The sequence below is a fragment of the Hakea prostrata genome, chromosome 6 (genome assembly GCF_041222555.1).
Source record: "Hakea prostrata isolate BN-2017 chromosome 6, UWA_Hpros_2, whole genome shotgun sequence".
Classification (NCBI taxonomy): Eukaryota; Viridiplantae; Streptophyta; class Magnoliopsida; order Proteales; family Proteaceae; genus Hakea; species Hakea prostrata.
Window position 1 is genome coordinate 25,656,084 of NC_142605.1, and position 14,171 is coordinate 25,670,254.

Consider the following 14,171-nt stretch of genomic DNA (forward strand, 5'->3'; position numbering starts at 1 on the left):
TGTTTAGTAGACAAATACAAATATTTTATGGTAAGAGAATTCTGGATATGAGACACTCTTAAACTAATACGAAAGCAAATTTGGATGTGAATTTCGACAACCCATTTACAACGCTTGACAGGTAAAAATTAAAAGCTTGACCCAACACAAACGGACCTGACCTGACTTTGATCTTTATCTGATTTTAACATTTACTTTACACCCAGCAGAAATCTTTTTTCTTCACGACCGAGTCTACAACTGATCCATTCCTACGAAGTTACATTTGATGACAAAACCCATCAGAACCAATCATATCAATAAAAATTTATTTTAACCAAAAATAAATAAATAAATAAATAAAAGAAAGGCAAATTACATATACCCTTTAGTGTTTCAGCACAAGCTGTTCATTTATGGCTTTCAATTCTTAAAAGTAAGGGGTCATTTGTAATTGATTTTTTTTTTTTTCTTCAGGGATAGTATATGTAATTGATTTTGAACACCGGAGGTTTATATGTAATTTACCCATAAAAAAAATTCAAAGCAGTCGAAAGGCTTGCCAATTTCCCAAGTTCATAAGGATCAGTGTACTTTTTATCTGACGAAGACGATCCTCTAGCCAATATGGGGAGCTCTGGAATAAGAGTCTTCATGTTCATCTGAATCATCAGGAAAAACTGCGACATCTCCATGAAATTTGAAGGTGATCTGGCTGGGTGCACCTGTCCTGGAAAATCGAAGTACATTACAGTTCCAACTTGGGAGTCTTGGACCTCAGGCAGACGGTATTCTCCAACTGTTACCAACTTTTGTCAAGCCCCTGTAAAGTATTTGCTCATAGTTACATCTTTTAAGCATTAAAACTGGCAGTCATAGATGTTTCCTTTTAGCTGTCGATAACAAAACTTCACATACCTTAGAAACAGTTTAATTAATCGAGCAACTTAAAAAATTCGATTTGTAAAGCTAGATATGAACATCGACCACCTGGTCAAGTAGATCTTAGCAAACTAGGTAATACTGAATCGGTGAATTCTAAGACATCTATCCCAAGGCAAAACCTAAAATCTCCAATTGAAACTAGTGTAACCTCTCCTGTTAGGAAAGGAATTCAAAACACTCAAGCTCCTAATCTGCACTGGTTCCTGGTAGTATATGTCCATGCCCAGACCCGCGACCTCCTCAATCTAAAAAACTTAACTGGAATGACTCAGTACCAGCAAGTGTCTCTAGAGGTCAGTCAGCCGTCTTTACCAAGTTCAGTGAGCAACATGTAACTAAGATAACCAGTTTCTTGACAAATTTCAGGGATGATTTGACAACTCAATGTAGCCCAAGACTGCAGGATGACCAAGTAAAATGGAAGGTTACAGTCAAATTGGTTCAGTATTCTTTCTCCATTTGTCTGAACATTGTTGAAGTCAAGTGGTGATGGGCAGAACTGGAATTTTCACTTGTTATTATAATAATAAATACACCCTCCGATTAGGAGAAACAGCAACCTAATCGCAGCTTCCTCCAAAGCTTGTGAAACCTCTCTACTTTCTCTTTCTTCTGTTTTCTTTCTTTTTCTCAGTTCCTTAGCTTATTACAGAGGTCTTGGATTGTAACAAACATAATTGGTCTTTTCATCACTGGAAAACTCAAATTAGGTAAACGTTCTGTTCAGACTGATGCAACATGTAAGAAGGTTATGTGGAGTGGTACTTTTCACATAGGAAACTACTTCATTCTAATCTTTAAGACAGTAACTGAAATGTTAGGTTGATCAGGCTGAATACACAAGGACTAGAAAACCAGTTAGAAAGCCAGAACTACAGTGAAGCACAAGTGGGAAGAAGGGAATATGGTCAGTATAACCCAAACCGCTTTATTTATTGGGGCTGGAACTAGGTTTAAAACAAGGTCCTAATAGATGGATTATATGCCAGAATATCAAAGAAATATGTTTGGGCGAGCACATTCTGGTCAGTCAGACAATAGAAACCTAGGAAAACCAGAAATTAGTAATTAACTCACAATCGGATGATCAGCTATCTCCCCAATTCTTGCCAAAGGTAGTATTGGGGGGGGGGGGGGGGGGACAAAATAATAATGATAATAAACAATAGGTGATTAGTAGGATAGAAACCACTGGAATAGGAATACTGAAGGGAACCATGCAGAAAAGCAACAAGATGACAGTAATGGCAGATGAATAAGACATGAAAGGATTAGAAATTATCCAATGACAGCCATGGTAGAACAAGAATTGCTTGCTGGAACTTATAGAACAGTTTAGGAAAATAAGAAAAAGAGAAAAGGAAAGAAGGAATGGTATGGCTTTGTATCACAACCAACCCTAGAGCCTCGATCTCCTCCCTGGAATCCATTTTTTAGCTGTGAATGTTTCCAAGATCTGTTGGCCTGCCACACCAACGCTTCAAAATCTCTTATCTTTTCTGGTCAGTGTCAATGACTTGGATAAGGCTCATATGATCAATAAGACTAGTATCTCTCTTGGTTAGTTTCCATCCAAGTAGTAGGGCTTACCTCTGATTCCTGCTAGGCTTTCTGCTCACCACTGCACCGATGCACTCCCATGCTTAACCTTATGAGGAAAAAGGCTCCAACTCTGGAAAGGCAAGCTGCTTTCCTAGTTGGGTCATCTAGTTCTTGTGAAATCTGTCCTGGAATCCGCCTATATCTATATGTCTGGAATTCTGATCTCCCACTCATCAAATCTTTAGAATCTTTGATGACCTCTTTGCTCTAGAAAGGAAGGGAGATCTGCAGATTCCTTCACTCCATCAACTGGGCTTCTGCTTGCCTCCATAAAGAAGAAGGTGGCCTTGGTATTTGAAGAGTCAAAGAAGTGAGTTTAGCATGAATCATCAAGCTTTGGAAAATCATCTCTAAAAAGAACCGCATTTGGGTTGATTGATTATACTCAGGCCTTCTACTGCATGATTAGATTTGGATTCTTTCAGTGTCTAAGAATTCTTCTTGTGCATGGCACAAAATCCTTGCTGCCCACCCCAGGCGATGGATTCAATCAGCACTCTTATTGGGTGACAGCAAATCTATATTTCTTTGGTAAGACAACTGACCTCCCTTTGAAATTATCCTCCATCAAGTCATCCCGAGAATCATTCATCATACAGGAGTTGGGACTCCCTAAGACTGCTTTGTTGGCTGATCTTTTAGAATCCACAGGCTGGGCCCCTCCAACCTCAAACCAACTGATTCCTACCCACATTTGGAGTATGCTGGTCTCTATACCTAGATGTCTTCCTGGGGGAAGTGACAGTATTATCTTGAGGAATAATTTTTTCCTGTCCATTTAAGGCTAAAGATGCTTGGGACCTAGTTCACTTCAAAGCTCCTCTGCTCCTTGGGCAATCTGGTTTTGTCCAAACACCACACTTTTTGGCTTTGCTTCACAGTCTGGGGTGTTTTCTACTCAGTACCTCCCAATGCAGTCTTTTCTTTCCCATCACCAACTTAACGCTTCTCATAGCTGCTGTCTTTGTTGGAATTCAAATGAAAACGTTGGGCATCTATTCTTCAACTGCTCTTTCTCAGCCTCAGTCTGAAAAGGCTCCAAGCCAAATGTTGGCCCAGAAGTAGAAGAATCCTCCCCTTCACTAGAAAATGCCAGTTGGTTGAAAGGCTTTTGTTGGTTCTACCATTTGTGACTCAATCAGCAGGCTGACCTTCAATGCAGCTACCAATCACATTTGGATGGAACACAATTTCAGGAAATGGACCACTAACTCAAGGCTCTTCCAACATATTTGGAACTCCAATTCCCTTGAAATTAATCCATCTCTTCTTCTTCTGGCACTTGTCCTGACACCCAAGGAACAGGCTCATTATTGTCTCCTGGGGTCTCCCCTTTATCTCCCTTCAAGCCTAAGCACTCTCTTTCTGAGGCTCAACGCTTGCTCCTTTTTCTTCTCTCCTCCATCCCCTTTGTGGGCCATGTAGCTTTTCTCCTTTGGTGATGAATTCTTTCATTCACCCACAAAACCTCAGAGTCAGATTCATTACCAACTAGCCTAGGTCTCATCATCTCAGATCTGCAATTGAGTCATCACACCAGCACAATTTTACAATAGAACAGTAGTTTAATCATCAAAATCATGGGATGCTGTAACCCACCTCTCGTATCTATAAATTATGAAGCATAGGTTACAGAACAAAGTTATTGCTACTAAGTAGCTGAAGAATTTAAAAATACGAATTTTCTTTAAGATTTTAGTTTCAATAAACATCAAAACAGAAATTCTTATTTTGCCGATGGCTTAACTACTGAAACTAGTTCATAAAAACCGAAAAGGAGAACTTAATGTTACTATTGTTAAATTACTAGCTCTAAAATTACTTATCAAACCCTATGGTTTGCATAGGTTTGCTGTAGCCGCTACTGTTAACGGGTGTTTATTAACTGCTGACATGGCAATATGGCATTTGTGTATTTTTCAAAATGCTCAAACTAACCCAGAGTAGTATGTTATTACTATTTTACCCTTCACCTAAATTACTATTTACCTTTTTATTTTCTATTTATTTATTTGTGTTTTTCTATTATTTCTTTTTGCTCCATATCCAGAGGCAACACTAACAGCACCATAAGACTCAAACAATCCCCTTCCACTTTTCTTTATTATTTAAAGTTTATTAGGCAAGAGTTTCCCTACAATTTGTTGTAGATATGTCCATTACATGAACCAGCATTGAGTGATTCTTCCCGCATAGAGTAATTTCAACACTAAATGACAATTTTCTAAAACTGTTTTTCAGTTCAGATCTGTGAATGAAGGATGAGAACAGAATTATTTACCTGCACTGAAGGAATTTGGATATGTGAGGAAGAAGACGATAAAACTTGGAGCAGCACAACCCAAGGTTTGAGTAGCCGGAGAATGGAGCAGCACCACTTTGTTGAGATGTAACAGAGAGGATAATGGAGAAGGCAACGAACCCAGGGAGCAAGATCTCTAAAGCCAGACAGACATGCACAGTGTGCAAAATTAGCTTTAGATATATATTGATATACAAATATGCAAAGTTAAATTGACTCTGGAATTTGCTGATTGAGAAGAAGCATTCTCTTAACAAGCATCACTGCAGCCAAAGAACTACTAAGAAGAACAAAATAGCAGTCGACATTATCAACATTCACTGAAGTCTGCAATTACTGCAGACACTCAACTACAACATCCACACACAAAATAAAGAAATAAATAAATAATTAATGGGATAATTACAATTGCCCCCTTGTACTTTGGTTTTATTACTAATCAAACCTCTTTCTTTATGAAATTATTGTTGCCCCCCCACTAAAAAGGGGGGTAAAGGTGGTTGTTAACATCAAATATGTAATGTCTATTTTGCCCTTCATTAAAATAAATAAGTTAAAAAATATGACATTACCCTCATTTTTAGAAACTATATTGAATGTCAATTATATCCTTAAAATCTTATATTCTACAATAAATTTTGGCTTTGGTGGGACCACATACTTTGTACAATGGTTAGCATATATTAGGAGATTTTCAATTTTCAACTTTGAATTACGTTTGATATTTCCTAATATTTTAGTTTCTATTTTAAGTTTTATTTAATCACATATTTCTTTTATTCGGCGCATTCTTTTTAGAGAAGAAAAATCAAGTCTTTTCTTTATTCGGTAGTTTATTTTTAGAAAAGAAAAATTAATTTAAAGTTAATTTTTTTACAATGTCAATTAAGGATAGTATTATAACTTGCAAAAGAGTAAATAAGTAAATAGATAATTGTAGGGTTATTTTTGGGTTTTTGAAAAAATATATAGATGCCACATCATCAGTAAACTAACTGAGCTTAACGGAAGGGGGCATTAGTAATTTTAGACAAAGTTAAAGTTGGATTAGCAATTTTAAAAAAATAGAGGGGATAAAGAGTAATAAAATCAAAGTACAAGGGGACAACAGTAATTATCCCATAATTAATTAATTAATAATAGAAACACAAAATACTAAGGAAACAGATATTATATATAAACCACTTGGAAGAGAACTCAAATCCTTGTGTAATATCTTGGACTCATACTACTGCTCAAAACAACTGTTGTAATTCAACACAGGGTGAAGATGAATTCTCATTTTCAACAGGTTCTGTGGCCAGAAGAGCAGTCAAATCTCTGGATACACTAAAACCGCACATCTCCTCTCAATATCTCCAATCCAATTTAAAGCCAACCCAGAATGCTGAGAGCCTGAATCTCCCCTATCCAACTGAAAAACATAAGAGCCCCAAACAGAAATGAACTTGGAAACCATTACAGATAAGCCGTTCACTCCAAAATGTGGTTTCAGAAAGAACCCACACTCACTGGAGAACAGAATGCATTAGTAAAGCCCATGTACAGATTTTTCAGAGAACCAGAATAAATAGAAGTGGAACCCACCAATGCTGGTGTATGGTGATCTGATTAAGGATTTTGGCTTAACTGATGTGAATGACTGACAAGCAGAAGGCCAAGAAAGAGAAGTAGGTGAACACATCTTCATTGGAGTTGGAATCCAAGGGAATGTCAAGGATCTCTTTGTGAATCATGAACAGAAAGTGGTAACACTGTGGACCTTCATTCCTTCTACAAAGAAATGGTTCCCCGACCTTTTGAATTCTGGGTTGAAAGAGCTGACGAGAGAGGTTCTGGGAAGGAAATGGTTCACCTATGATAAAGTTAAGTATGTTTCCCTTGATGCTTCCCTGATAGGAAAGAGTTCGATTCTTAGTGGGACAGTGAACTGAAACCCTGCTCTACGTTGCTACTCGCTGTACACATGTGCCCACCTCTTATTTGTCTTCCTGTCTCTGTAACCTTCCATTTCCGTTTAAATTGTCACATAGATCTTCTACTCTCATTTCATAGTTTGCTTGTCCAACCAAAGGATTATTAGAAATGAATGTATTTGTGACTGTGTGCTCAACACTATGGCTGAAGCTGGGGCACCATTCACCCCATAACAAACTGCTTCTGGTCAAGTTTATCCTGGTAAACACGTTGGATGTCAGTGATCCAGTTGTTGAGGATGGAGGCAATATAGAAGAGAGTAGTTCAGAGTTGAGATGGTGAGGGGGTGGCAGTGGTGGGTGTTCGAGGTTGGAGATTAAGATAACAGTAGTATGGCAATTTGATTTATGACAGCAAAATGGCAGTTCAGACTTTAGTACTTTGAATGAGGCTGCAATGGACTTTTACCACTACAACAACAACAACAAGAAGCTTTATACCAACTAGACGGGGTTGGCTACATGGATCCTTGCCTTCCAATCAGCTCTATTTGATGTCATACTTGATACAAGGCCTAACCCATGCATATCCTTTCTCACCAATTCTCCTAAGGTTCTTTTAGGTTTGCACCTATCTCTTTTAGTTCTCCTGATCTGGATTAAATCATTCCCCTGTATAGGGGCATCTAGACGCCTCCATCTAACACAGCTGTGCCACCTCAAATGATTTCACTTAGCTTATCACTTATGGAGCTACTCCAAAACAAATATTTAACACCGATAGGCATGAGGTGGTTAATTGTGATTTTAGAAAGTGCAGGGTTCAATCAATAATGATGCAATATTTCAAGAGACAATAGAAATCTTCCCAAATACAAAATATGATAGAAGTAACTAACAACATTACCTTCACAGGTAGCAGCAACTTAGACCCACACAGTTAGCCACACTATCTTCTCCATAGATGTTGGTCAGTGGTTACATATAGGCAGGATTTGGGGTTGAAGAAGGGCTTAAGTATTATCAACACATGGACCTAATTATGGCTTATAACTAAAGTTATTGGGCCTAGTTAGAAACTTTGCTGGGCCAGCCTTTCTTCCTCATGCATATACCCTTAGTCTGCATCAGTACCCAGTTCCGTTGTACATATGATCTAGTTCAGAAGAAAAAGAAAGCCAGCAACAAACCAGGCCACTTTATCATACAAGAATGGACCAATATGTTTAAGTGCCCTATGGGTTGTAGGTCAGGCAGTTTTGGCATTTGAGTAATATATGAAATTAGGCAGTGGATTATATTTTGCTGAGTTATAAAAGATCTTATATCTTGGGTGAAACTTCAGTAATAAGGAAACCTCCTTCCACACATGGGGGATTTTCTTATGTTGCAATTTTTCATTGAGGTTAAATGAGTAGGGGGTCACCCCAACAAATTGAAGAACAAATTAGCCTTGAGCTTGCTTGAGTTTTGTGAGAAGCAGAGTATGATAGGAAAAGAACCTCGGGGATTCCTTCTCCACAGTGAATGAGAGGCCTAATCTCCCTTCTTTCTCTTCTTTTATTTACTAAAGGTCAAAGTCTAATTTTCTTGATCCTTGCCCATGCAACTCCCAATTCATGTTTTTCACTTGAACTGCCACCTTGATCTTTAACCATCGTCAGTTTTCGAGTATCACACCTTTTTTTTTCTTCCTCTTTTGACTGCCAACACACTTTTCCATTCAATTGACTGGTAACCTGTTTGATCCCTAAATTTGAGTGTTTTACTCAGCAGTATAACTACTGCAACTTCCAATTTTCATATATGTTGCAAATACTGGTTCAGTTTCAATTTCACCACCATATAGTTGCTAATCTCTACCATGTCTCTATTCTGTTATGTACTTATTACTCTTGATTTAATTGCTAATTTCAGTAGTTTCTAAATCTGATTCCTATTTTCAGAACTCAATATCTAGGTAATCCTTTATGACATAACCAGTGCATGAGACTCCTACCCCTGCAGTGTCTGGGGAGGGTCATAGTGTACACAGCCTTATCCCTTGATAAGGGGTTGTTTCCAGACTCAAATTTCTGACCATCTGGTCAGAATGGAGGAACTGCTGTTCTAGATCAATGCTGGTTGTTCTAAACCCAGACTTTTGGGTAATAAATTGGCTATTACCTTGCATGAGCCCACTAGGAGTTAGTAATCGTTGATCCAGCCTTCTCTCATTACGCATAAAGGACCAATTGAACAAGGATCTATACTTGGTCTGACAATGATTTTTCTTATTTGAAAAGGCATGCTGAAGTTTAAAGAATGGGAAAAAGAACTGCCCAGGAGAGAGGAAAATTACCTGGTACACAATAATCTGGAGCCCCTTCTGTTAATCCTCAACATCATGCAGCAACCAAGCACTATCCGGAGAGTACCCAGCCGGTTCTGCCTTCAATGCCAATAAATCCAACATCGAATATATATCCTCGCCCAGTGGGTGTTTGCGATCACCGGCCACAAAGGCAGACACTTTGTCTTTGACCTTAATCCATGACCAACCTGGCTCCTTTATTACCCCCTTTGATCTCATCAGCTTCCTCATATTTGCTGCATCTCTCCACCTACCAGTTGAAGCATAGATGTTGGCTAGTGTGATATGTGTTCCTGCACAAGTAGGATCCAATTCAAGAATGCGCTCTGCTGAACGTTTCCCACACTCCACATCACCATGGGTCCTGCATGCCCTGAGCAGTGTTGACCAAACAACATCATCCTGTTGAAACGGCATGTTTTTAATCATGCTCTCTGCATCACTTAGCCTTCCAGCTCTGCAGAGAAGATCAATCATGCAGCCGTAGTGTTCTTTCCCTGGCTTAATCTGGTAATCCATGTTCATTGAGTTGAAGTAGTGGAAACCAAAGTCTACTAGTCCAGCATGGCTACATGCACTAAGTACACCAATGAAGGTAACATAATCTGGCCTAACCCCAACCATTGACATCTTCTCAAAGAGATTGAGAGCTTCTCTGCTGTGCCCATGTTCAGCATAACCATTAATCATAGCAGTCCACGAGACTGTATCTTCATTTCCTGATGAATAAAATATATGTGAAGCATCATCTATGCTCCCACATTTGGAATACATATTGATCAAAGCACTATTAATCATAATATCAAGTTCTAAACCAATGGACAGGACATGAGCATGGACTTGCTTCCCTTGTTCTAGAATTGCCATATTTCCACAAACACTCAACAAACTTGATAGAGTGAACTCATTTGGTTTCAGACCTTCCTTCCTCATCCAAGAAAATAGCTCGAAAGCCTCCTCACCATTTCCTTCACTAGAATAACCTGCAATTATTGTACTCCAAGAAATCACATCTCTTCTCTTCATCTCATGAAGGACTTTTGAAGCTGAAGCTAAGCATCCACATTTTGAATACATGGTCATGATGGCATTGACAACAGAGAGGGCACTAATATGACCAGTGCGTAGTGTATGTGCATGGAACTGTTCACCCCATCCTATATTTGCAAGTGCACCACAACCTGAAATAACTGCAGCAAATGTAAACTCGTTTGGATTAATATCCAACTCTCTCATCTGTATGAAAGCCTGGATTGCATCCTCCTCTTGACGCATCTGCACATATGTAGCAATGATATTTGTCCAAGAAACTACATCACGGATCCTCATCCTTTCGAATAAGCGCAACCCATAGTTCAATTTCCCACACTTGTTGTACATGGTAGCCAAAGTATTTGCCACAAATGAGCACGAATCAAAGCCCACCTTCATTGTCTGTGTGTGGATTGCTTTGCCATAACTTATAGCACCCGAGTCAGCACAAGCCTTTAAAGCAATAGCAAACGTGTAACTATCGCACTCAACATCAGATCCACACATTTCTGAGAAGTACAATAGACCCTCCTTACTGTAACCATTGCTGACAAGCCCAGTAATAATAGCAGTCCACGAGACCACATTTCTTAGAGGCATTTCATCAAAGATTCTACAACCTAAAGAAATGGATCCAACTTTAAAATACATATCCAAAAGGGCACTTCCCACAAAGACAGAGTTCACTAAACCACTTTTCACACAGTATGAGTGAATCGACATCCCATGTTTCAGTTCCAAATTGCGGGCACAAGCCTTGAGTGCAAGACTGAGAATGAAGGGGTCCATTTTGACTGTAGGGTCGACCCACATCCATGAGAAAAGTACCAATGCTTCAGAGGCATTAGATGCATTGACATAGCCAGCAATTATAGTAGTCCATGAAATTTTGTCTCTCTGAAGCATTTTGTCGAACATGTGCCTGGCATCATTTAGATTACCAGTGTTAATCAATTCTTTTAACTGGGTATTAGTTTCAAACAGTTCCTGAGAGAGCACCTGTATTCCTGGTGTTGAAAGGTCTTTGCTTGGCCTGACAACATCTTGAATGTGAGCAGAAGGAGATGGAAAGATCCTTGCTTTTGTTAATAGCCCGCTGACTTGTGGCCTTCTTACCATACAGGGAATGAGGGTCGTCCCCATTTTCTATGGCTCTGCCTACATCTCACGGTTTATCAGTTTGTGTGACTTTGCTACAACAGAGTGTGCACTGGTTCTTTAAATCCATCTAGGAAGTCACTCCAATCTTGTTGATGAACTCCGACAATCATTGGCCTGGGAAACAGAAGATTTGATCGTAAATCCACATCCAATTAGTGCCTCGCAAGTTACTCCACAAATGGACAATCAGCTAACTTGACCTCAAGGAATGCTTATTTGCTTACCTGCACTGGAACCTTGCAGCACGCTTATCAAAAAAGTGAGATTCTTTCGTGTCCCATACAGCGTTTTACTCTTCTCGACATTCTTTGAAGCTTGATTCAGGTATGGGCTCCTAATGTCTGAAATCTGATTTTCTGGCTTTTGGTTCTCGAGAAGGTGAGAGATGGCTGGGGACGTTATGCATACGTATACAAAAGAGTATAAATTGGATACCGAAACTGTTTAACCTTAAGAACAGCGCCATCTAAAACCACATCGTAGAGTTCAAAATTCAGTACCGAATGTACCAAAATCGAATTTCTTCAGTATGGCTATGTATCGAATTGGTATTGTACCAAATTACAGGAATATGAATGTAATTTTATAATTAAAACATTTACCTTTATCCTATCCCTAATTTATTATTTTAGTTTTTCGTTTCGTCATTCACTCATCTTTTTGGATTTACTCATGTTTTGTTTCTATTAATATTAGATTATATCAATTATTTGATCGCAATTTCATTAATATCTTAATAACCAACAACAAACAATGCAACAATGATGGGATTCTGCGCATTACGAATGGGCATGACATGGTGCGAGTGCCAAGTGAGATGGAGGGATCAAGGTGAAAAGCATTTGTGGTGGAAGGGACTAGATGAGGCGTTAAGAGCAGGAGCGGAGTGGGGCGCGTTGCCGGAAGTAATGGTGGTGAAGTGGGTGGTGTTGCGGATGCGAACCCAGATGCGAGAGAAAGGATCGAAGGCGGAGGTGAGGGAATGATTGAGAGGGTGAAGAGTATATATATATATTGAGATTAGGAGGATTACGAGGGAGGTGGAGATGTCGCCCTCCTATACTTTGAGGCCCCAAGTCCGTCAAAATCTTGAGAGGTCACCACTCCCGAAACACAAGACTTTGTCAATGAGTTGAGCTTAGGATCATTGCCTCATTTCAATAAGTCAAATAATACTGACAATGTTTTGTTAATATGATAAAGCTGAAGCATGCAAGATTAATTTGTGACTTTTTATATCCATAACACAATGGTAAATTTGCATCTTTTCTGTTAGTCGTTCGTATACTTTTATTTCCAAACTTGCTCTATCTACATTCAATCCTAAACTATTATCTTGCAATTTGTTTCTATTAATATTAGATTATATCAATTATTTGATCGTAATTTCATTAATATCTTAATAACTAATAACAAAAATGACATGGGTTCGTTCTTATTAAAATTGTACCGCACTAGATATCATGTTTAAACCGTTTTTGCAAATACCAAGCGATGCGTTCGATATTCAAAGTTGATATCATACTAAAATTGTACCGAATTACTGAAACCGTACCAATTGACACCCTTACGTAAACATCGAGGAACTATCACATCCATTCTATCATACCTCAAACTTTTTTATATAATACTAAAAATTAAAAAAATATTTTATATATATATATATATATATATATATAGTTTTTTTACAGCATACAATTGTTGCAGGATGCATCGATGTTGTTATACTTGAGGCCCAAGTCTTTAAAAATCTTTAGAGTTTCATACAAAGACTTTGTTAATGAGTTGAGCTTAGGAATTGCCTCTTTCAATAAGTCAAATAATACTGACAATGTTTTGTTAATATGATAAAGCTGAAGCATGCAAGATTAATTTGTGAACTTTTTATATCCATAACCCAATGGTAAATTTGCATTTTTTCTGTTAGTCGTTCGTATACTTTATTTCCAAACTTGCTCTATCTACATTCAATCCTAAACAATCATCTTCAATTTCTTCGTCTCCATTTCTTCATAACATTTCATTTTATCATGTTATGCATCAGAGATATTGGATGTATCAAATTCTACTAAAGCTTTCTTGTAGAGGCATAAAAAAGATGCTTTCCTTATCAATGTTAGATAGTATAATCCCGGAAGTGATTTAACATTAGTTCAAATTACGGGAAGCCCTTAAAACAAGTCTATCAAACACCAACTTATTTTTCAATCCAAAAAAAAATGTCCAGGTTTGAATCCCATATTCTTTTTAGTGTTTTAAAAATATTTTGGCTCTTTGACCTAGGTATGAGTGCTACTCGGGATTATACGCCTCATTTTCAAGTAAACGGGGGTTTAGCAAACACCAACTTGTTGGTAGTGTACGGGACTAATGCTTGCATAGGCACACTGGTTAAAAAGTCCGAATATTGTGTAGCGAAGGGGGTGCTAGGTCGCCGCTACTTCATCCCCTCTTTTGTTTACCAAAAAAAAAATAATAAATCGTATAATTCCTTCAAAATCCATTACAAACTAGATGTAAAACTTATACTATATAAAAAAATCATCTTATACTATAAAAAAAAACGAAATGTTGTAAATATGTTTAAATTTTAATATTATTTTATATAAATATATGTTTTAATTGTGTCTTTTATCCTATGGTTTTATTTAGTCTCACATCGGGTTGAGAGGATATGATTATATGGTTTATATATAGTAAGGGCCCATATATTATTAATTTATGCAACATGAATCGAGCATAAATCTTGTTGTGACCCTACCATGATTATATAGATAAATATTAATATTAATAAATCTATATGATTTGGGACTTGGGTCGGGACCCTCGATCCGGAAGGCCCATTTTGTCATAGGCCCTATTCTGAAAAGCCCACTGTTGG

The 14,171-nt window shown here is 38.0% G+C and overlaps 1 protein-coding gene across 3 annotated transcripts; it reads right to left on the minus strand.

The window, feature by feature from the left end:
- Positions 1 to 358: 358 nt before the first annotated feature.
- Positions 359 to 11,738, minus strand: LOC149012906 (Tetratricopeptide repeat (TPR)-like superfamily protein). Of its 3 annotated transcripts, XR_016173973.1 has the most exons (4): positions 11,515 to 11,738; positions 9,086 to 11,404; positions 4,808 to 4,964; positions 359 to 802 (listed from the first exon to the last, which is right to left on the minus strand). XR_016173973.1 is itself a non-coding variant. In XM_089158809.1 (2 exons), exon 1 carries the CDS (start codon positions 11,270 to 11,272, stop codon positions 9,116 to 9,118), a length of 2,157 nt encoding a protein of 718 aa, XP_089014935.1. In that variant the 5' UTR covers positions 11,273 to 11,738; the 3' UTR covers positions 2,072 to 4,964; positions 9,086 to 9,115. The 3 variants fall into 3 exon arrangements, 1 of the variants encoding a protein (XP_089014935.1); XR_016173972.1 differs by lacking the exon at positions 359 to 802 and adding an exon at positions 2,072 to 4,043 and having other exon boundaries at positions 9,086 to 11,738; XM_089158809.1 differs by lacking the exon at positions 359 to 802 and having other exon boundaries at positions 2,072 to 4,964; positions 9,086 to 11,738.
- Positions 11,739 to 14,171: the final 2,433 nt, after the last annotated feature.

What these genes read in the sequence shown, in the direction of transcription:
- LOC149012906 (XM_089158809.1), bottom strand. Translation starts at nt 11,272, where the DNA reads ATGGGGACGACCCTCATTCCCTGTATGGTAAGAAGGCCACAAGTCAGC.